At 55.9% G+C, this 22,386-nt stretch overlaps 1 protein-coding gene across 1 annotated transcript; it reads right to left on the bottom strand.

Annotated features, from left to right (window-relative positions):
* Positions 1-1,610: 1,610 nt before the first annotated feature.
* DGAT1 (diacylglycerol O-acyltransferase 1) lies at positions 1,611-22,137 on the bottom strand (the record flags this gene model as incomplete). Its single annotated transcript, XM_066209324.1, has 8 exons — positions 22,121-22,137; positions 19,494-19,751; positions 16,141-16,228; positions 14,291-14,331; positions 11,361-11,446; positions 10,345-10,397; positions 7,793-7,898; positions 1,611-1,790 (listed from the first exon to the last, which is right to left on the bottom strand). Coding segments are annotated over exons 1-8 (829 nt in total), but the record flags the coding sequence as incomplete, so codon positions are not given.
* Positions 22,138-22,386: the final 249 nt, after the last annotated feature.

Here is a 22,386-nt window from a genome sequence, read left to right as displayed (position 1 = left end):
CCCCAAAATACCCCCGGGGACCCCAAAATACCCCCGGGGACCCCAAAATCCCCCCGGGGACCCCAAAATATCCCAGAGGACCCCGAAATGCCCCCGGGGACCCCAAAAAACCCCCGGGGACCCCGAAATACCCCCGGGACCCCAAAATACCCCCGGGGGACCCCAAAATACCCCCCGGGGACCCCGAAATACCCCCGGGACCCCAAAATACCCCCGGGGACCCCAAAATACCCCCGGGAACCCCGAAATACCCCCCGGGGACCCCAAAAAACCCCCCGGGGACCCCGAAATGCCCCCGGGGACCCCGAAATACCCCCGGGGACCCCAAAATACCCCCGGGGACCCCGAAATGCCCCCGGGGACCCCAAAATACCCCCGGGGACCCCGAAATACCCCCGGGGACCCCAAAATACCCCCGGGGACCCCGAAATACCCCCGGGGACCCCGAAATACACCCGGGGGACCCCAAAAAACCCCCGGGAACCCCAAAATACCCCCGGGGACCCCAAAATACCCCCGGGAACCCCAAAATACCCCCGGGGACCCCAAAATACCCCCGGGGACCCCAAAAAAACCCTCGGGAACCCCAAAATACCACCGGGGGACCCCAAAATACCCCCGGGACCCCAAAATCCCCCCGGGGACCCCAAAATACCCCCGGGAACCCCAAAATACCCCCGGGGACCCCAAAATACCCCCGGGGGACCCCAAAATGCCCCCGGGGGACCCCCAAAATACCCCCGGGGACCCCAAAAAAACCCCGGGGACCCCAAAATACCCCCGGGGACCCCAAAATACCCCCGGGGGACCCCAAAATGCCCCCGGGGGACCCCAAAATACCCCCGGGGACCCCAAAATACCCCCGGGGACCCCAAAATACCCCCGGGGGACCCCAAAATACCCCCGGGGACCCCAAAATACCCCCGGGCACCCCGAAAAACCCCCGGGGACCCCAAAAAAACCCCCGGGGACACCCCAAAATACCCCGGGGACCCCGAAATGCCCCCGGGGACCCCAAAAAACCCCCGGGGACCCCGAAATACCCCCGGGGACCCCAAAATACCCCCGGGGACACCAGAATATCCCCGGGGACCCCCCCAAATCCCCCCCAGACCCTCCAAATCCCCCCAAATCCCCCCGGGGACCCCCCAAACCACCCGAAATCCCCTCGGGGACCCCCCAAACCACCCCGGGAACTCCCTAAAATCCCCTCGGGGACCCCCCAAATCCCCCCAAATCCCCCCAAATCCCCCCGGTGTCCCCCCAAATCCCCCCGGGGACCCCCCCAAATCCCCCCAGACCCCCCCAAATCCCCCCAAATCCCCTCAGGGACCCCCCAAAATCCCCCCAGACCCCCCAAATCCCCCCGGGGACCCCCCAAATCTCCCCAAATCCCCCCAAATCCCCCCGGTGTCCCCCCAATCCCCCCGGTGTCCCCCAAATCCCCCCGGTCCCGCCGGTGTTCCCCCCAAATCCCCCCGGGGACCCCTCAAATCCCCCCGGGGACCCCCCAAATCCCCCCAAATCCCCCCAGACCCCCCCCAAATCCCCCCAAATCCCCTCGGGGACCCCCGAAATCCCCCCGGTGTCCCCCCCAAATCCCCCCAGACCCCCCCAAATCCCCCCGGAGCCCCCCCAAATCCCCCCGGGACCCCCGAAATCCCCCCGCGGACCTCGGGGCTGGGGGGCGCCGGGCGCGCGGCGCTGGCGGCACCAGCCGTTGACGTCGTGGAAGGAGAAGAGCTTGAGGAAGAGCACGGTGTGCGCGGCCAGGGCGAACACGGCGCCCACTGCGGGGAGCGCGGCCGTCAGCGCCAACCTCCTCCCCCTCCGCCCGCCTCCTTACACACTTTCTCCCACTTTTCCCAGATTTTTCCCCATTTTTCCCGGTTTTTTCCCCAATTTTGTCCCGTTTTTTACCCGTTTTCCCCATTTTTTTCTCAATTTTTCCGGTTTTCCCCCCAGTTTTTCCCGATTTTTTCCCAGTTTTTCCCCATTTTCCCATCCCAGATCACTTCCCTCCCGGTTTTTCCAGATTTTTCCCAATTTTTCCCAATTTTTCCCCGTTTTTTCCCCAATTTTTCACGGTTTTTTACCCGTTTTCCCCATTTTTTTCTCAATTTTTCCAGTTTTTTCCCCCATTTTTTTCCCACTTTTCCCCAGTTTTTCTCCATTTTCCCACCCCAGATCACTTCCCTCCCGGTTTTTCCCAGATTTTTCCCCTTTTTCCCAATTTTCCCCCGTTTTTTTCCCAATTTTTCCCGTTTTTTTCCCCATTTCTCCATTTTTTCCCAATTTTTCCAGTTTTTTTCCCAGTTTTTTCCCACTTTTCCCCAGTTTTTCTCCGTTTTCCCATCCCAGATCTCTTCCCTTCCTGTTTTTCCCAGATTTTTCCCATTTTTCCCAATTTTTTCCCAATTTTTTTCCCAATTTTTCACGGTTTTTTTTCCCCATTTCCCCTTTTTTTTTTCTCAGTTTTCCCACTTTTTCCCAGTTTTTCTCCACTTTCCCATCCCAGATCCCTCCCACTTTTTCCCCAGTTTTCCCCAGTTTTTCCCAGTTTTCCCCAGTTTTCCCCGTTTTTCCCATCCCCCCATTCCCGCCCTTTTTTCCCCCCAGTTTTTCCCAGTTTCTCCCGGTTTTTTCCCATTTCCCCCCAGTTTTCCCCCGTTTCCTCTCCCCGGGCACGGCCGGGGCGAACACGGCGCCCACTGCGGGAGCGGGGCGCGCGGCCGTCAGCGCCAACCTCCCCCCGCTCCGCCCGCCTCCTTACACACTTTCTCCCACTTTTCCCAGATTTTTCCCCATTTTTCCCGGTTTTTTCCCCAATTTTGTCCCGTTTTTTACCCGTTTTCCCCATTTTTTTTCTCAATTTTTCCAGTTTTTCCCCCATTTTTTTCCCACTTTTCCCCAGTTTTTCTCCGTTTTCCCATCCCAGATCTCTTCCCTTCCTGTTTTTCCCAGATTTTTCCCATTTTTCCCAATTTTTTCCCAGTTTTTCCCAATTTTTCACGGTTTTTTTTCCCCATTTCCCCTTTTTTTTTTCTCAGTTTTTCCGTATTTTTTCCCGATTTTTCCCACTTTTCCCCAGTTTTTCTCCGTTTTCCCATCCCAGATCTCTTCCCTTCCGGTTTTTCCCAGATTTTTCCCGGTTTTCCCAATTTTTTCCCGTTTTTTTCCCCAATTTTGTCCCGTTTTTTACCCGTTTTCCCCATTTTTTTTCTCAATTTTTCCAGTTTTTTCCCCCATTTTTTTCCCACTTTTCCCCAGTTTTTCTCCATTTTCCCATCCCAGATCCCTTCCAGTTTTTCCCAGATTTTTCCCGTTTTTCCTAGATTTTTTCCCCTTTTTCCCCATTTTTTCCCCATTTTTTCCCCAATTTTTTCCCGTTTTTTACCCGTTTTCCCCATTATTTTCTCAATTTTTCCCATTTTTCCCCCATTTTTTTTCCCACTTTTCCCCAGTTTTTCTCCGTTTTCCATCCCAGATCTCTTCCCTTCCAGTTTTTCCCAGATTTTTCCCGGTTTTCCCAATTTTTTCACGTTTTTTTTCCCGTTTTTTTACCCCGTTTTCCCCATTTTTTTTCTCAATTTTTTCGGTTTTCCCCCCATTTTTTCCCGATTTTTTCCCAGTTTTTCCCCATTTTCCCATCCCAGATCACTTCCCTCCCGGTTTTTCCCAGATTTTTCCCAATTTTTCCCAATTTTTGCCCGTTTTTTCCCCAATTTTTCACGGTTTTTTTCCCGTTTTCACCATTTTTTTCTCAGTTTTTCCAGGTTTTTTTCCCGATTTTTTCCCACTTTTCCCCAGTTTTTCTCCGTTTTCCCATCCCAGATCTCGTCCTTCCAGTTTTTCCCAGTTTCTTTCCACTTTTTCCCAGACTATTCCCATTTTTCCCTGATTTTTCCCGGTTTTCCCAATTTTTTCTCGTTTTTCCCACTTTTTTTCTCAGTTTTTCTGGTTTTTTTCCCGATTTTTCCCTCTTTTCCCCAGTTTTTCTCCATTTTCCCATCCCAGATCTCGTCCTTCCAGTTTTTCCCACTTTTCCCCAGTTTTTTCCCATTTTTTTCCCACTACTTCCCTTTTCCCCCCCAGTTTTCTCTCCCCAAATTTATTCCCTTCCAGTTTTTCCTCCTTTTCCCCCTATTCTCCCCAGTTTTCCCCAGTTTTCCCCAGTTTTCCCCAGTTTTTCCCATCCCCCCATTCCCGCCCTTTTTTCCCCAGTTTTTCCCAGTTTCTCCCGGTTTTTCCCATTTCCCCCCAGTTTTCCCCCGTTTCCTCTCCCCGGGCACGGCCGGGGCGAACACGGCGCCCACTGCGGGGAGCGGGGAGCGGGGCGCGCGGCCGTCAGCGCCAACCTCCCCCCGCTCCGCCCGCCTCCTTACACACTTTGTCCCACTTTGTCCCACTTTTCCCAGATTTTTCCCAATTTTTTCCCGATTTTTCCCAATTTTTTCCCATTTTCCCCATTTTTTTTCTCAGTTTCCCCCATTTTTTTCCCACTTTTCCCCAGTTTTTCTCCATTTTCCCATCCCAGATCTCGTCCTTCCAGTTTTTCCCAGTTTCTCTCCACTTTTTCCCAGATTATTCCCATTTTTCCCTGATTTTTCCCGCTTTTCCCAATTTTTTCCCGTTTTTTTCCCAATTTTTCACTTTTTTTCCCCATTTCTCCATTTTTTCCCAATTTTTCCAGTTTTTTTCCCGATTTTTCCCCAGTTTTTCCCAGTTTTTCTCCACTTTCCCATCCCAGATCTCTTCCCTTCCGGTTTTTCCCAGATTTTTCCCATTTTTCCCAGAAATTTTCCCGTTTTCCCCAGATTTTTCCCTTTTTTTCCCCAATTTTTTCCCGTTTTTTACCCGTTTTCCCCATTTTTTTTCTCAATTTTTCCAGTTTTTTCCCCCATTTTTTCCCACTTTTCCCCAGTTTTTCTCCATTTTCCCATCCCAGATCTCTTCCCTTCCAGTTTTTCCCAGATTTTTCCCGCTTTTCCCAATTTTTCCCATTTTTTCCCCAATTTTTTCCCGGTTTTTTCCCGTTTTTTTCCCGTTTTCCCCTTTTTTTTTTTCTCAATTTTTCCAGTTTTTCCCCCAGTTTTTCCCGATTTTTTCCCAGTTTTTCTCCGTTTTCCCACCCCAGATCTCTTCTCTTACGGTTTTTCCCAGATTGTTCCCGCTTTTCCCAATTTTTCCCAGTTTTTTCCCAATTTTTTCCCGTTTTTTTTCCCGTTTCCCCCATTTTTTTTCTCAATTTTTCCAGTTTTTTTCCCGATTTTTTCCCACTTTTCCCCAGTTTTTCTCCATTTTCCCATCCCAGATCTCTTCCTTCCAGTTTTTCCCAGTTTCTCTCCACTTTTTCCCAGATTTTTCCCATTTTTTCCCTGATTTTTCCCGGTTTTCCCAGGTTTTTCCCAGGTTTTTTTCCCAATTTTTTCCCGTTTTTTCCCCATTTTCCCCATTTTTTTTCTCAATTTTTCCCATTTTTCCCCCATTTTTTTCCCACTTTTCCCCAGTTTTTCTCAGTTTTCCCACCCCAGATCTCTTCCCTTCCTGTTTTTCCCAGATTTTTCCCATTTTTCCCAATTTTTCCCGTTTTTTTCCCAATTTTTCCCATTTTTTTTCCAATTTTTTCCCATTTTTTTCCCATTTTCACCATTTTTTTCTCAGTTTCTCCCATTTTTTTCCCGATTTTTTTCCCACTTTTCCCCCATTTTTCTCCATTTTCCCATCCCAGATCCCTTCCAGTTTTTCCCACTTTTCCCCAGTTTTTCCCAGTTTTTTCCCACTACTTCCCTTTTTCCCCCCAGTTTTCTCTCCCCAAATTTATTCCCTTCCAGTTTTTCCTCCTTTTCCCCCTATTTTCCCAGGTTTTTTTCCCATATTTCCCCCAGTTTTTCCCAGTTTCTCCCGGTTTTTCCCATTTCCCCCCAGTTTTCCCCCGTTTCCTCTCCCCGGGCGCGGCCGGGGCGAACACGGCGCCCACTGCGGGGTTCGGGGAGCGCGGCCGTCAGCGCCAACCTCCCCCTCCGCCCGCCTCCTTACACACTTTGTCCCACTTTGTCCCACTTTTCCCAGATTTTTCCCAATTTTTTCCCGATTTTTCCCAATTTTTTCCCGATTTTTCCCAATTTTTTCCCATTTTCCCCATTTTTTTTCTCAGTTTTTCCGGTTTTTTTCCCGGATTTTTTCCCAGTTTTTCTCCATTTTCCCATCCCAGATCTCGTCCTTCCAGTTTTTCCCTGTTTCTCTCCACTTTTTCCCAGATTTTTCCCATTTTTTCCCTGATTTTTCCCGGTTTTCCCAGTCTTTTCCCAGATTTTTTCCCAATTTTTTTCCTCTGTTTTTCCCGGGTTTTTTTCCCAATTTTTCCCACTTTCCCCCAGTTTTTCTCTGTTTTCCCATCTCAGATCTCTTCTAGTTTTTTCCCAGTTTTGTCCCATTTTTTCCCATTTTTCCCCCGTTTTCCCCGGGTTTTTTTGGTTTTGTCCCATTTTTTCCCGATTTCCCGGTTTTTCACCCCGTTTTCTCACCGGGGGTGACGGAGGGCAGCAGCAGCACCACCCCCACGGGCACGCACATTTCCCCCCCATTTTTTCCCTTTTTTCCCCCGTTTTTCCCCATTTCCCCCCAGTTTTTCCCATTTTTCCCCCAGTTTTCCCCGGTTTTCCCCATTTTCCCCCAGTTTTTTCTATTTTTGTCCCGTTTTTTCTCATTTCCCCCATTTTTCTCCTTTTTTCCCATTTCCCCCACTTTTTTTTCCCGTTTTCCCCCATTTTTCCCTTTTATCCGCAATTTGACCCATTTTTGTCCCATTTTTTCCCCTTTTTTTCCCATTTTTCCCCGTTTTTTTTTGGTTCTGTCCCGTTTTTTCCCGTTTTCCCGGTTTTTCGCCCCGTTTTCTCACCAGGGGTGACGGAGGGCAGCAGCAGCACCACCCCCATGGGCACGCACATTTTCTCCCATTTTTCCCCATTTTTTCCCCGTTTTTCCCCGTTTTTTTCCCGTTTTTTTGCAGTTTTCCCCATTTTTGTCCCGTTTTTTCCCGTTTTCCCGGTTTTTCGCCCCGTTTTCTCACCGGGGGTGACGGAGGGCAGCAGCAGCACCACGCCCACGGGCACACACATTTTCCCCCCATTTTTTCCCTTTTTTCCCCCGTTTTTCCCCATTTCCCCCCAATTTTTCCCATTTTTCCCCCAGTTTTCCCCGGTTTTCCCCATTTTCCCCCAGTTTTTTCTATTTTTGTCGCATTTTTTCTCATTTCCCCCCATTTTTCTCCTCTTTTTTCCCATTTCCCCCACTTTTTTTTCCCGTTTTCCCCCATTTTTCCCTTTTATCCGCAATTTGACCCATTTTTGTCCCATTTTTTCCCGTTTTTTTTTTATTTTTCCCCGGGTTTTTTTGGTTCTGTCCCATTTTTTCCCGTTTTCCCGGTTTTTCGCCCCGTTTTCTCACCGGGGGTGACGGAGGGCAGCAGCAGCACCACCCCCATGGGCACGCACATTTTCTTCCATTTTTCCCCATTTTTTCCCCGTTTTTCCCCGTTTTTTTCCCGGTTTTTTTGCAGTTTTCCCCATTTTTGTCCCATTTTTTCCCGATTTCCCGGTTTTTCGCCCCGTTTTCTCACCAGGGGTGACGGAGGGCAGCAGCAGCACCACCCCCACGGGCACGCACATTTTCTCCCATTTTTCCCCATTTTTCCCCCGTTTTTCCCCGTTTTTTTCCCGTTTTTTTGCAGTTTTCCCCATTTTTGTCCCGTTTTTTCCCGTTTTCCCGGTTTTTCGCCCCGTTTTCTCACCGGGGGTGACGGAGGGCAGCAGCAGCACCACGCCCGCGGGCACGCACAGGATGCTCAGCAGGTTCAGGGCGTGCAGCGCCGACCCCGCCCGCTCCGACACCGTCCCCTGAGGGGGGGAACACCCAAAACAGCCGGAATTCGACCCAAAATCAACAGAAATCACACCCGAATCCCCCCAAATCAGCCCAAAACCCGCTGAAATCCGCCCAAAATCAACCAAAACCAGCCCCAAATCCGCAAAAATCAGCCCAAAATCATCCGAAATCAGCCAAGAATCAGCCCAAAATCCTCCAGATTCACCCCAAAATCACCCCAAACCCGAAATCAGCCCCAAATCCACCAAAATCAGCCCAAAATCAGCCTTAAAATCATCCGAAATCACCCCGAAACCGAAATCAGCCCAAAATCCACCAAAATCACCCCAAAATCATCCAAAATCACCCCAAAATGGAAATCAGCACAAAATCCACCAAAATCAGCCCAAAATCAGGCTTAGAATTATCTGAAATCAGCCCAAAACCGAAATCAGCCCAAAATCCACCAAAATCAGCCCAAAATCTGCCTTAAAATCATCCGAAATCAGCCCAAAATCGAAATCAGCCCAAAATCCACCAAAATCACCCCAAAATCATCCAAAATCACCCCAAAATGGAAATCAGCACAAAATCCACCAAAATCAGCCCAAAATCAGCCTTAAAATCATCCGAAATCAGCCCAAAACCGAAATCAGCCCAAAATCCGCCCAAATCACCCCAAAATCTGCCTTAAAATCATCTTAAATCACCCCGAAACCAAAATCAGACCAAAATCCAACAAAATCACCCCAAAATCATCCAAAATCACCCCAAAATGGAAATCAGCACAAAATCCACCAAAATCAGCCCAAAATCAGCCCTAAAATCATCCAAAATCAGCCCAAAATCCACCAAAATCAGCCCAAAATCAGGCTTAGAATTATCTGAAATCAGCCCAAAACCGAAATCAGCCCAAAATCCACCAAAATCACCCCAAAATCTGCCTTAAAATCATCCGAAATCAGCCCAAAACCGAAATCAGCCCAAAATCCACCAAAATCAGCCCAAAATCATCCAAAATCACCCCAAAATCGAAATCAGCACAAAATCTACCAAAATCACCCCAAAATCACCCTTAAAATCATCCAAAATCACCCCAAAACAGAAATCAGCCCAAAATCCACCGAAATCACCCCAAAATCAGCCTTAAAATCATCTTAAATCACCCCGAAACCAAAATCAGACCAAAATCCAACAAAATCACCCCAAAATCATCCAAAATCACCCCAAAATGGAAATCAGCACAAAATCCACCAAAATCAGCCCAAAATCAGCCTTAAAATCATCCGAAATCAGCCCAAAACCGAAATCAGCCCAAAATCCACCGAAATCACCCCAAAATCTGCCTTAAAATCATCTTAAATCACCCCGAAACCAAAATCAGACCAAAATCCAACAAAATCACCCCAAAATCATCCAAAATCACCCCAAAATGGAAATCAGCCCAAAATCCGCCCAAATCACCCCAAAATCTGCCTTAAAATCATCCGAAATCAGCCTTAAAATCCGCCCAAATGAGCCCAAAATCCACCAAAATCACCCCAAAATCAGCCTTAAAATTATCCAAAATCATCCCGAAACCGAAATCAGCCCAAAATCCACCAAAATCAGCCTTAAAATCATCTGAAATCAGCCCAAAATCACCCCAAAATCATCTGAATTCACCCCCAAATCCGCCCCAAATCCTCCAGATTCACCCCAAAATCAACAGAATTCAGCCCCAAACCCACCAAAATCAGCCCAAAAATCCGACGAAAAATCAGCCCCAAACCCCCCTAAATTCAACCCAAAACCTTCCGAATTCACCCCAAAATCCTCCAAAATCACACCAAAATCAGCCCAAAATTTTTTGAATTCCCCCCAAATCGGACACAATCAGCCCAAAATGACCCCAAATCCCCCAAATTCACCCAAAATCCCCCAAATTCACCCCAAAATCCACCAAATTCACCCCAAAATGACCCAAATTCACCCCGAAATCCACCAAATACACCCTGAAATGACCCAAAATCCCCAAATTCACCCCAAAATGACCCAAATTCACCCCCAAATCCCCCAAATTCACCCCAAAATGACCCAAAATCCCCCAATTCACCCAAAATGACACAAACTCCCCTGAATTCACCCCAAAATCCACCAAATTCAGCCTGAAATCCCCCAAATTCACCCAAAATCCACCAAATTCACCCAAAATCCCCCAAATTCACCCAAAATCCACCAAATTCACCCTCAAATGACCCAAAATCCCCCAAATTCACCCCAAAATGACCCAAAATCCCCCAATTCACCCAAAATGACCCAAACTCCCCTGAATTCACCCCAAAATCCCCCAAATTCACCCTGAAATCCCCCAAATTCACCCAAAATCCACCAAATTCACCCCAAATCCCCCAATTCACCCCCAAATGACCCCAAATCCCCCGAATTCACCCCCAAATGACCCAAAATCGCTGGAATTCAGCCCAAATTCCCGCTCACCGCCGCCAGGCGGCGCTCCAGGGCCAGGCTGAACACGGCGAAGCCGTTGGCGGCTGAAATGGGGCAAAAACGGGAGATTTTGGGTAAAAAATGGGAAAAAACCGGGGGAAATGGGAGATTTGGGGGTTTTGGGGGGGATTTGGGGGTTTTTTTTGGGAGGATTTGGGATTTTGGGGGGTTTGGGGGTTTTTTGGGGGGGTTGGAGGGATTTGGGGATTTTGGGGGGATTTTGGGGGATTTTTGGGGATTTTTGGAAGGATTTTGGGGATTTTTTGGGGGGATTTTTGGGATTTTTTGGGGGGATTTTTGGGATTTTTGGGGGGATTTTGGGGGATTTTGGGGGATTTTTGGAAGGATTTGGGGAATTTTTGGGGATTTTTGGGGATTTTTGGAAGGATTTTGGGGATTTTTGGGGGGGATTTTTTGGGGGATTTTTGGGGATTTTTGGAAGGATTTTTAGGATTTTTGGGGGGAATTTGGGGGGATTTTTGGGGATTTCTGGGGATTTTTGGAAGGATTTTTGGGATTTTTGGGGGGGATTTTGGGGGATTTGGGGTTTTTTGGGGGGGATTTTTGGGTTTTTTGGGGGGAGTTTTGGGATTCTTTTGGGGGAAATTTTTCTGGGAGGATTTTGGGTTTTTTGGGGGGAGGATTTGGGGTTTTTGGGGGGGATTTTGGGGGTTTTTGGGTGGCATTTTTGGGGTTTCTATGGGGAATTTTATGGGCTTTTTGGGAGGGGATTTTTGGGGTTTTTTTGGGAGGATTTTTGGGAGGTTTTGGGCGTTATTTGGGGGGTTTTTGGGCGGGATTTTTGGGGGGATTTTGGGGTTATTTGGGGGGGTTTGGGTGGGATTTTTGGGGGGTTTTGGGCGTTATTTGGGGGGTTTTTGGGCGGGATTTTTGGGGGGTTTTGAGGGATTTGGGGGGGATTTTGGGGGCTATTTGGGGGGGTTTTGGGCGGGATTTTTGGGGGGTTTTGGGGTAATTTGGGGGGTTTTTGGGGTGCTGGGACACACCGATGACCAGGCAGGGGGCGGGCCAGCTGTAGGGGTCTTTGAGGAAGAGCGAGACCACCTGGATGGGATCCACCAGGATGCCGTACCTGAGGGGAGGAACAAAAAACCCCAAAACAGTCCAAAAAATAACCCGGGGGACACCCAAAAAACATCCCAAAAATAACACCAGGACACCCCCCCAAAAAAACCCCAAATGTAAACCGGGGAATACCCTAAAAAAATCCCACAAAACAGCCCGAAAAAACCCCAAAATACCCCCAAAAATAACCCCAAAATACCGCCAAAAATCCCCCTAAATACCCCAAAAAATACCCCAAAAATACCCCAAAAAATCCCCCAAAATACCCCAAAAAATCCCCAAAAATATCCCCCAAAAAACCCAAAATATCCCAAAAAATCCCCCAAAAAACCCCAAAAAATCCCCAAAATACCCCTAAAAATCAAAAAAATCCTCCAAAATACCCCAAAAAATCCCCAAAAATATCCCCAAAAAAACCCAAAATATCCCAAAAAAATCCCCCAAAAAACCCCAAAAAATCCCCAAAATACCCCTAAAAATCCCCAAAAATATCCCCAAAAAAACCCAAAATATCCCAAAAAATCCCCCAAAAATACCCCAAAAAATCCCCAAAAATATCCCCAAAAAAACTCAAAATATCCCAAAAAAATCCCCCGAAATACCCCCAAAAAAATCCCCCAAAATCCCCCCAAATATCCCCCAAAATCCCCTAAAATACCCCCCAAAATCCCCAAAATATCGCAAAAAATCCCCCCAAAATCCCCCCAAAAATCCCAAAAATACCCCAAAAATACCCCCAAAAAATCCCCCAAAATACACCAAAAAGTCCCCAAAAATCCCCCAAAATACCCCAAAAATCCCCCAAAATCCCCCCCAAAATCCCCCCAAAAAATCCCAAAAATATCCCAAAACAATCCCCAAAAATCCCCCAAAATCCCCCCCAAAATCCCCCCAAAAAATCCCAAAAATATCCCAAAACAATCCCCAAAAATCCCCCAAAATCCCCAAGCTCCCCCGAAAAAATCCCAAAAATATCCCCAAAAAATCCCCAAAAATCCCCCAAAATCCCCCCAAAAAATCCCAAAAATATCCCCAAAAAAATCCCCAAAATCCCCCCAAAATCCCCAAAATATCGCAAAAAATCCTCAAAATCCCCCAAAAATCCCCGAAATACAACCCCGGGACACCCCAAATGCCGCCCTGGGGACAGTGCCACCCCCGTGTCCCCGCGGTGGGGACAGTGCCACCCCCGTGTCCCCGCCCCGGGGACAGTGCCACCCCCGTGTCCCCGCCCCGGGGACAGTGCCACCCCCGTGTCCCCGCCCTGGGGACAGTGCCACCCCCGTGTCCCCTCGGCGGGGACAGTGCCACCCCCGTGTCCCCGCGGTGGGGACAGTGCCACCCCCGTGTCCCCACGGTGGGGACAGTGTCACCCCCGTGTCCCCGCCCTGGGGACAGTGCCACCCCCGTGTCCCCGCCCCGGGGACAGTGCCACCCCCGTGTCCCCACGGTGGGGACAGTGCCACCCCCGTGTCCCCTCGGTGGGGACAGTGCCACCCCCGTGTCCCCACGGTGGGGACAGTGCCACCCCCGTGTCCCCTCGGTGGGGACAGTGCCACCCCCGTGTCCCCACGGTGGGGACAGTGCCACCCCCGTGTCCCCACGGTGGGGACAGTGTCACCCCCGTGTCCCCGCCCCGGGGACAGTGTCACCCCCGTGTCCCCTCGGTGGGGACAGTGCCACCCCCGTGTCCCCGCCCTGGGGACAGTGCCACCCCCGTGTCCCCGCGGTGGGGACAGTGCCACCCCCGTGTCCCCGCGGTGGGGACAGTGCCACCCCCGTGTCCCCACGGTGGGGACAGTGTCACCCCCGTGTCCCCGCCCTGGGGACAGTGCCACCCCCGTGTCCCCGCCCCGGGGACAGTGCCACCCCCGTGTCCCCACGGTGGGGACAGTGCCACCCCCGTGTCCCCTCGGTGGGGACAGTGCCACCCCCGTGTCCCCACGGTGGGGACAGTGCCACCCCCGTGTCCCCTCGGTGGGGACAGTGCCACCCCCCGTGTCCCCACGGTGGGGACAGTGCCACCCCCCGTGTCCCCACGGTGGGGACAGTGTCACCCCCGTGTCCCCGCCCCGGGGACAGTGTCACCCCCGTGTCCCCTCCCTGGGGACAGTGCCACCCCCCGTGTCCCCTCGGTGGGGACAGTGCCACCCCCGTGTCCCCGCCCCGGGGACAGTGCCACCCCCCGTGTCCCCGCGGTGGGGACAGTGCCACCCCCGTGTCCCCGCCCTGGGGACAGTGCCACCCCCGTGTCCCCGCCCTGGGGACAGTGTCACCCCCGTGTCCCCGCCCTGGGGACAGTGCCACCCCCGTGTCCCCGCCCTGGGGACAGTGTCACCCCCGTGTCCCCGCGGTGGGGACAGTGCCACCCCCGTGTCCCCGCCCTGGGGACAGTGTCACCCCCGTGTCCCCGCGGTGGGGACAGTGTCACCCCCCGTGTCCCCTCCCTGGGGACAGTGCCACCCCCGTGTCCCCTCGGTGGGGACAGTGCCACCCCCGTGTCCCCGCCCTGGGGACAGTGCCACCCCCCGTGTCCCCGCCCTGGGGACAGTGCCACCCCCGTGTCCCCTCGGCGGGGACAGTGTCACCCCCGTGTCCCCTCGGTGGGGACAGTGCCACCCCCGTGTCCCCGCCCTGGGGACAGTGCCACCCCCGTGTCCCCGCAGTGGGGACAGTGTCACCCACGTGTCCCCGCGGTGGGGACAGTGCCACCCCCGTGTCCCCGCCCTGGGGACAGTGCCACCCCCGTGTCCCCTCGGTGGGGACAGTGCCACCCACGTGTCCCCGCCCTGGGGACAGTGCCACCCCCGTGTCCCCGCCCCGGGGACAGTGCCACCCGTTGTCCCCTCACTTGATGAGGTTCTCCAAGAAGAGCCGCGCGTTGCTCAGCACCTGCAGGGGACACAGGGGACAGTGAGGGGACACTCAGGGGACAGTGAGGGGACACTCAGGGGACACTGGGGAGAGTGAGGGGACACAGGGGACAGTGAGGGGACACTCAGGGGACAGTGAGGGGACACTGGGGACAGTGAGGGGACACTCAGGGGACAGTGAGGGGACACTCAGCGGACACTGAGGGGACATTGAGGGGACACTGGGGACACTCAGGGGACAGTGAGGGGACACTGGGGACAGTGAGGGGACACCGAGGACACAGTGAGGGGACACTGGGGACAGTGAGGGGACACTCAGGGGACACAGGGGACACTCGAGACACTCAGGGGACACCGGGGACAGTGCGGGGACACAGGGGACAGTGAGGGGACACCGAGGGGACACTGGGGACACTGAGGGACATTGAGGTGACACCGAGGGGACACAGGGGACACTGAGGGGACACTCAGGGGACAGTGAGGGGACATTGAGGGGACACCGAGGGGACATCGAAGGGACATTAAGGTGACACTGAGGGGACACAGGGGACACTGAGGGGACACTCAGGGGACAGTGAGGGGACACTGGGGACACGCAAGGGACACTCAGGGGACACAGGGGACACTGAGGGGACACCGAGGGGACACCGAGGGGACACGGGTGTCACCAACCCCCCCCTCAGCCCTTCGGGGCCCTCCCAGGTGCCACCCCAGGTCGGTGCCACCCCCGGGGCTGTCGGTCACCGGGGTGGGGTGACACCGGGTGGTGGCACCGGGTGAGTCACCGGGGACAGGGACACGCTGGGGACAAGGGTCACCACGGGGGCAAGGGCCTTGGGGACACCGCAGGGACAGCGACGGGGACACGGGTGTCACCTCAGTGTCACCGCAGTGTCACCAGTGTCACCTCAGTGTCACCCTGGGGGGCTCTGCACCCCCTGGGGACAGCGACGGGGACACGGGTGTCACCTCAGTGTCACCCTGGGGGGCTCTGGACCCTTCTTGGGGACAGCGATGGGGACACCGGTGTCACCTCAGTATCACCCCAGTGTCACCAGTGTCACCTCAATGTCACCCTGGGGGCTCTGCACCCCCTGGGGACAGCAGTGGGGACACCAGTGTCACCTCAGTGTCACCCCGGTGTCACCAGTGTCACCTCAGTGTCACCCTGGGGGCTCTGCATCCCTTGGGGACAGCGATGGGGACACCAGTGTCACCTCAGTGTCACCTCAGTGTCACCGGTGTCACCTCAGTGCCACCCCAGTGTCACCCCAGTGTCACCAGTGTCACCTCAGTGTCACCCCGGTGTCACCAGTGTCACCTCAGTGTCACCTCAGTGTCACCAGTGTCACCCCAGTGTCACCCCAGTGTCACCAGTGTCACCTCAGTGCCACCCCGGTGTCACCAGTGTCACGTGTCACCCTGGGAGGCTCTGGACCCTTCTTGGGGACAGCAGTGGGGACACCGGTGTCACCTCAGTGTCACCCCGGTGTCACCGGTGTCACCTCAGTGTCACCTCAGTGCCACCCCGGTGTCACCAGTGTCACCTCAGTGTCACCCTGGTGTCACCAGTGTCACCTCAGTGTCACCCCGGCCACGCCCCCGTCTCCCCTAACCCAACCCCCCCCCCCCCGGGCCATCCCCCCGCCCAAATATCGCGACAGGGAACGGCTCGGCCCCACCCCCTCCCGCCGCGTGACGTCACACCGCCCAGGCCCCCTTAACCCGGAAGTCGCCGCGATCTGGGCGGGACTATCGCGACACCGGCGGGACTATCGCGACACCGGCGGGGACTGTCGCGACACCGGCGGGGACTGTCGCGACTCACCAGCATGACGACGCACCAGTTGAGCACCCCCCGGTAGTTGCTGTAGCCGCTGGCGGAGCTCAGCAGCGACTCCTGCACCTTGTGACACCTGGGGACAGCGAGGGGACACTGAGGGGACAGCGAGGGGACAGTGAGGGGACAGCGAGGGGACAGCGAGGGGACACTGAGGGGACAGCGAGGGGACACTGAGGGGACACTGAGGGGACACTGAGGGGACAGTGAGGGGACAGCGAGGGGACAGCGAGGGGACACTGAGGGGACAGCGAGGGGACAGCGAGGGGACAGCGAGGGGACACTGAGGGGACAGCGAGGGGACAGTGAGGGGACAGCGAGGGGACAGTTTGGGGACACAGGAGTGACAGAGGTGACACAGGAGGTGACACAGGTGACACTGAGGGGACACAGGTGACACAGGAGGTGACACAGGTGACACCGGAGGGGACACAGGAGGGGACAAAGGTGACACTGAGGTGACACGGGTGACACAGGAGTGGACACAGGAGTGACAGAGGTGACACAGGAGGCGACACAGGTGACACTGACGGGACACGGGTGACACAGGAGGTGACACGGGTGACACTAAGGTGACACCGGAGGGGACACAGGTGACACTGGAGGGGAGACAGTGACACTGAGGTGACACGGGTGACACTGAGGGGACACAGGTGACACAGGAGGGGACACGGGTGACACCGGAGGGGACACAGGAGGTGACACAGGTGACACTGAGGGGACACGGGTGACACTGAGGGGACACGGGTGACACAGGAGGGGACACAGGTGACACTGAGGGGACACGGGTGACACCGGAGGGGACACAGGAGTGACAGAGGTGACACAGGAGACGACACAGGTGACACTGATGGGACACGGGTGACACAGGAGGTGACACAGGTGACACCGAGGGGACACAGGAGGGGACACAGGTGACACTGGAGGGGAGACGGGTGACACTGGTGACACAGGAGGGGACAAAGGTGACACTGGAGGGGAGACGGGTGACACTGAGGGGACACAGGTGACAGAGGAGGTGACACAGGTGACACTGAGGGGACACGGGTGACACTGAGGTGACACAGGTAACACAGGAGGGGACAAAGGTGACACTGAGGTGACACGGGTGACACAGGAGGGGACACAGGAGTGACAGAGGTGACACAGGAGACGACACAGGTGACACTGACGGGACACGGGTGACACTGGAGGGGACACAGGTGACACCGGAGGGGACATAGGTGACACTGAGGGGACACGGGTGACACAGGAGGTGACACAGGAGGCGACACAGGTGACACCGAGGGGACACAGGTGACACTGAGGGGACACGGGTGACACTGGAGGTGGCACGGGTGCCACAGGAGGGGACACAGGTGACACTGAGGGGACACGGATGACACTGAGGCGACACAGGTAACACAGGAGGGGACACGGGTGACACCGGAGGGGACACGGGTGACACCAGAGGGGACACGGGTGACACAGGAGGGGACACAAGTGACACCGGAGGGGACACGGGTGACACTGAGGGGACACGGGTGACACAGGAGGGGACACTGAGGGGACACAGGTGACACCGAGGGGACACGGGTGACACTGGAGGGGACACAGGTGACACCGAGGGGACACGGGTGACACTGGAGGTGGCACGGGTGACACAGGAGGGGACACAGGGGACACAGGGCGGTGGCAGTGCCACATCCGGGTGCAGAGTCCCCCCCGATAAGGTCCGGGGGTAATCAGGGGCAATTAGCGCTAATTAGGGCGGATCGGGGCTCAGCCGGGGGTCAGGGGACACCGCAAGTGACAGAGGGACAACAAAAAGGGACAGTCACTGCACGGGGGGGGGACACGGGGACACGGGGGTGACACGAGGGTGGCCCGGGGGGACACAGGGACACGGGGGTGACACCGAGGGGGTGGCACAGGGGACACGGATGTGGCGGGGGGGGGGGGACAGGGACACGGGGGTGACACGAGGGTGGCACGGGGGGGACACAGGGACACGGGGGTGGCACATAGGGGTGGCACAGGGGACACGGGGGACACGGGGGGGACACAGGGAGGGTGGCACAGCGACAAAGAGGGGACACGAGGGTGGCACAGGAACACGGAGGTGGCACAGAGGGACACGGAGGGGGACACAGGGAGGGTGGCACAGCGACAAAGAGGGGACACGAGGGTGGCACAGGGACACGGAGGTGACACCGGGGGCGACACGGACACGGAGGTGGCACGGAGGTGGCACGGAGGGGACACGGATGTGACACAGGGGACACGAGGGCGGCGGGGCACGGCGGCGCCGCCGGCGGTGTCGCAACGGGGAGTGGCGGGGCAGGGTTGGGACATCGGCCCGGGGACACGGAGCGGCCACGGGGACAGGGGGCACCGGGCCGGGGGACACGGGGACAGGGGACACCGGGCCGGGGGACACGGGGACAGGGGGGCACCGGGCCGGGGGACACGGGGACAGGGGACACGGGGACAGGGGACACGGGGACAGGGGACACCGGGCCGGGGGGACACGGGGACAGGGGGCACCGGGCCGGGGGACACGGGGACAGGGGACACGGGGACAGGGGGACAACGGGCCGGGGGGGGACAGCCGGGAGAAACGGGGGGACACCGCGGGGGACACCGAGGGGACAGCGGGGGGACAGCGAGATCCCTGTGGGAAGAGGGGACACGGGGACACCGGGACCCCCGTGGGGACACCGAGGGGACAACGAGACCCCCGTGGGAAGGGGGGACACGGGGACACAAGGGGAGGGTCCCCGAGTGTCCCTGGAGGGGTCCCGGTCCCCAGTGTCCCCAAACCTGAGGGAGGGTCCCGAGTGTCCCCTCCCCACCTGAGGGGAAGGTCCCGAGTGTCCCCTCCCCACCTGAGGGAGGGCTCCGAGTGTCCCCAAACCTGAGGGAGGGTCCCGAGTGTCCCCTCCCCACCTGAGGGGAAGGTCCCGAGTGTCCCCAAACCTGAGGGAGGGCTCCGAGTGTCCCCAAACCGAGGGGAAGGTCCCGAGTGTCCCCAAACCTGAGGGAGGGTCCCGAGTGTCCCCAAACCGAGGGGAAGGTCCCGAGTGTCCCCAAACCTGAGGGGAGGGTCCCCAGTGTCCCCAAACCTGAGGGGAAGGTCCCAAATAACCGGTCCCAATTTGAGGGGGCGGGGGGTCCCTGAGGGTCCCGAATGTCCCCAAACCGACGGGAAGGTCCCCTCCCCACCTGAGGGGAAGGTCCCGAGTGTCCCCAAACCTGAGGGGAGGGATCCCGAGTGTCCCCAAAGCGAGGGGAACGTCCCGAGTGTCCCCTCCCCACCTGAGGGGACTCCGCTCCTCGTTTCCCGCTCCGGGCCCCGTTACCTGAAGTCCCCGGCGGGGTCATCGGCGCCGTCTCCGCGCTCGGAGGCCGGGCCGGTTTTGGGGGTCGCCCCCCGGCGCCGCCGGCTCCCCGCGTTGTTCCCGGCGCCGGGGTTGGGGCTCGGGGTCCCCCCCGGTGTCGCCCCCCGGGGCCGCGGCCCCCGCGCCGCCGCCGCCGCTGCCCCCGCGCTCGCCCATCTGGGCCCGGCCCGGCCGCGCCCGCCCCCTTTTGTAACCTGGCAACGCCCCGCCCACACGGCCCTTCCGGCCAATGGGAGGGAAGGGAGAGAGGGGATGGGCGGGGGGAGAGGCCAATGGGAAAAGGGGGGCGGGGGAGAAGGGGGAGCCAATGGGGAGGGGGAAGAGGGTGGAGGGGGCGGCCAATGGGAGGGCGGGATGGGGAGAGGGGCGGGGCAAGAGGGAGAGAGGGTGTTTGGGGGATTTGGGGGAATTTGGGGGATTTTGGGGGGGAGGATTTGGGGGGAATTTGGGAAATTTGGGGGGAATTTGGGGATTTTGGGGGAATTTAGGGGGATTGGGGGGAATTTGGGGGAAATTTGGGGGATTTTGGGGGGGAATTTAGGGGGAATTTGGGGGATTTTGGGGGGAATTTAGGGGGATTGAAGGGGAATTTGGGGGAAATTTGGGGGATTTTGGGGGGGATTTAGGGAATTTGGGGCATTTTGGGGATTTGGGGGGGGAATTTAGGGGGAATTTGGGGGATTTTGGGGGGATTTAGGGGGAATTTGGGAAATTTGGGGGGAATTTGGGGATTTTGGGGGAATTTGGGGGGAATTTAGGGGGATTTTGGGGGAATTTAGGGGGATTGAAGGGGAATTTGGGGGATTTGGGGATTTGGGGAGAATTTAGGGGGATTGAAGGGGAATTTGGGGGATTTGGGGGAATTTGGGAGATTTTGGGAGATTTGGGGGGATTTGGGGGGATTTTGGGGGGATTTTGGAAGAGGTTTGGGGGGAATTTTGGGGGGGAAATTTTTATGATTATGGGGAAATTTGAGGGATTTGAGGGAATTCGGGGGAATTTTGGGAGGATTTGGGGGGAAATTTGGGGATTTGGGGGAATTTGGGGGATTTCGGGGGATTTTGAGTGAATTTGGAAGAGTTTTTGGGGAATTTGGGGGGAATTTTGGGGAAAATTTTGATGATTATGGGGAAATTTGGGGGGATTTGAGGGAATTTTGGGGGATTTGAGGAATTTTAGGGAATTCGGGGGGAATTTGGGGATTTGAGGGAATTTGGAAGAGATTTTGGGGAATTTTGGGGGATATTTTGAAGATTATGGGGAAGCTTGAGGGATTTGGCGGGAATTTGGGGGGAATTTGGGGAAATTTGGGGGGAATTTGGGGATTTGGGGGAATTTGGGGATTTGGGGGAATTTGGGGGAAAGTTTGGGAGGATTTGGGTGAATTTGCGGGGATTTCAGGAGGATTTGGGGGAAATTCAGGGGAATTTGGGGAAACTTGGAGGGATTTGGGGGAGAATTGGGGGGATTTGGGGGGAATTTTGGGGGGATTTTGGGGGAACTTTGGGGGGATTTGGGGGGAATTTTGGGGGGAATTTGGGGGGATTTGGGGGAAATTTGGGGGAATTTTGGGGGGAATTTTGGGGGTTTTGGGGGGAATTTTGGGGGGAAATTTGGGGGAAATTTGGGGGAATTTTGGGGGGAAATTTGGGGGAATTTGGGGGAATTTTGGGGGAATTTTGGGGGGAAATTTGGGGGGATTTGGGGGAAATTTGGGGGGAAATTTGGGGGGATTTGGGGGAAAATTTGGGGGAATTTTGGGGGGGATTGGGCGGGGAAATTGGGGAGGTTTGGGGCGGAGCTTGGGGTGATTTAAGGCGGAATTTGGGGGAAATTCCGGGAATTTTGGGGGGGTTCGGGTAGGGCAAAAAGCAGAACCGTGGGGTGGGGGGGGCTTCGGAGGGACTGGGGGGGCAGGGGGTTGGACTGGGGGGGCTTTGGGGGGTCCCCAAATCTCCCCCCCCCGAGCTGAGCCACCGTTGTGCCCCCAACACCGCTTTATTTGGGTTCTTAGAGCGGCTCATTTGCATGTGATTTGCATGTGATTTGCATATTATTTGCATAACTCCTCCCACCGCTCGTGGGGGGGCGTGGGGGTCCTGCCCCACCCCCACCCTCACGGCTTTTCCCACGGTACAGGGGGGTCCTGGGGGAGGGGGGGGGAGGGGTGGGGCGGGGTGGACCCCCCTCCCGGTGACCCCTGAGTGACCCTTCAGTGACCCCTCAGTGACCCCTCAGTGACCCCGACTGACCTCTCAGTAACCCCTCGGGGCCCTGAGTGACCCCTCAGTGACCCCCATGACCCTCAGTGACCCCCCCGTGACCCTCAGTGACCCCCAGTGACCCCCCGGGACCCCCTGTGACCCCTCAGTGACCCCTCAGTGACCCCCGTGACCCCTCACTGACCCCCCAGTGACCGCTCTGTGACCCTCAGTGACCCCTCAATGACCCCTCAGTGACCCCTCAATGACCCCTCAGTGTCCCCTCAGTGACCCCAAGTGACCCTCTAGTGACCCCGAGTGACCTCTCAGTGACCCCTCAGTGACCCCGAGTGACCTCTCAGTGTCCCCTCAGTGACACCCGTTGACCCCTCAGTGACCCCCATGACCCCGAGTGACCCCTCAGTGACCCCTGTGACCCCTCAATGACCCCTCAGTGACCCCTCAGTGACCCCCCAGTGACCCCGGGGACCCCCAGTGACCCTCAGTGACCCCCATTGACCCCCGGTGACCCCTCAGTGACCCTCAGTGACCCCCGTTGACCCCCCAGTGACCCCCATGACCCTCAGTGACCCCTCAGTGACCCCTACCCTAGTGACCCCCAGTGACCCCTCAGTGACCCCTCAGTGACCCCC

This window comes from Chamaea fasciata, unplaced genomic scaffold (assembly GCF_029207755.1).
Source record: "Chamaea fasciata isolate MVZ Bird 193981 ecotype frontalis unplaced genomic scaffold, bChaFas1.0.hap1 SCAF_861, whole genome shotgun sequence".
NCBI lineage: Eukaryota > Metazoa > Chordata > Aves > Passeriformes > Sylviidae > Chamaea > Chamaea fasciata.
The sequence above is the reverse complement of the archived record's forward strand: the minus strand, read 5'-3'. Positions and strand labels throughout refer to the sequence as shown.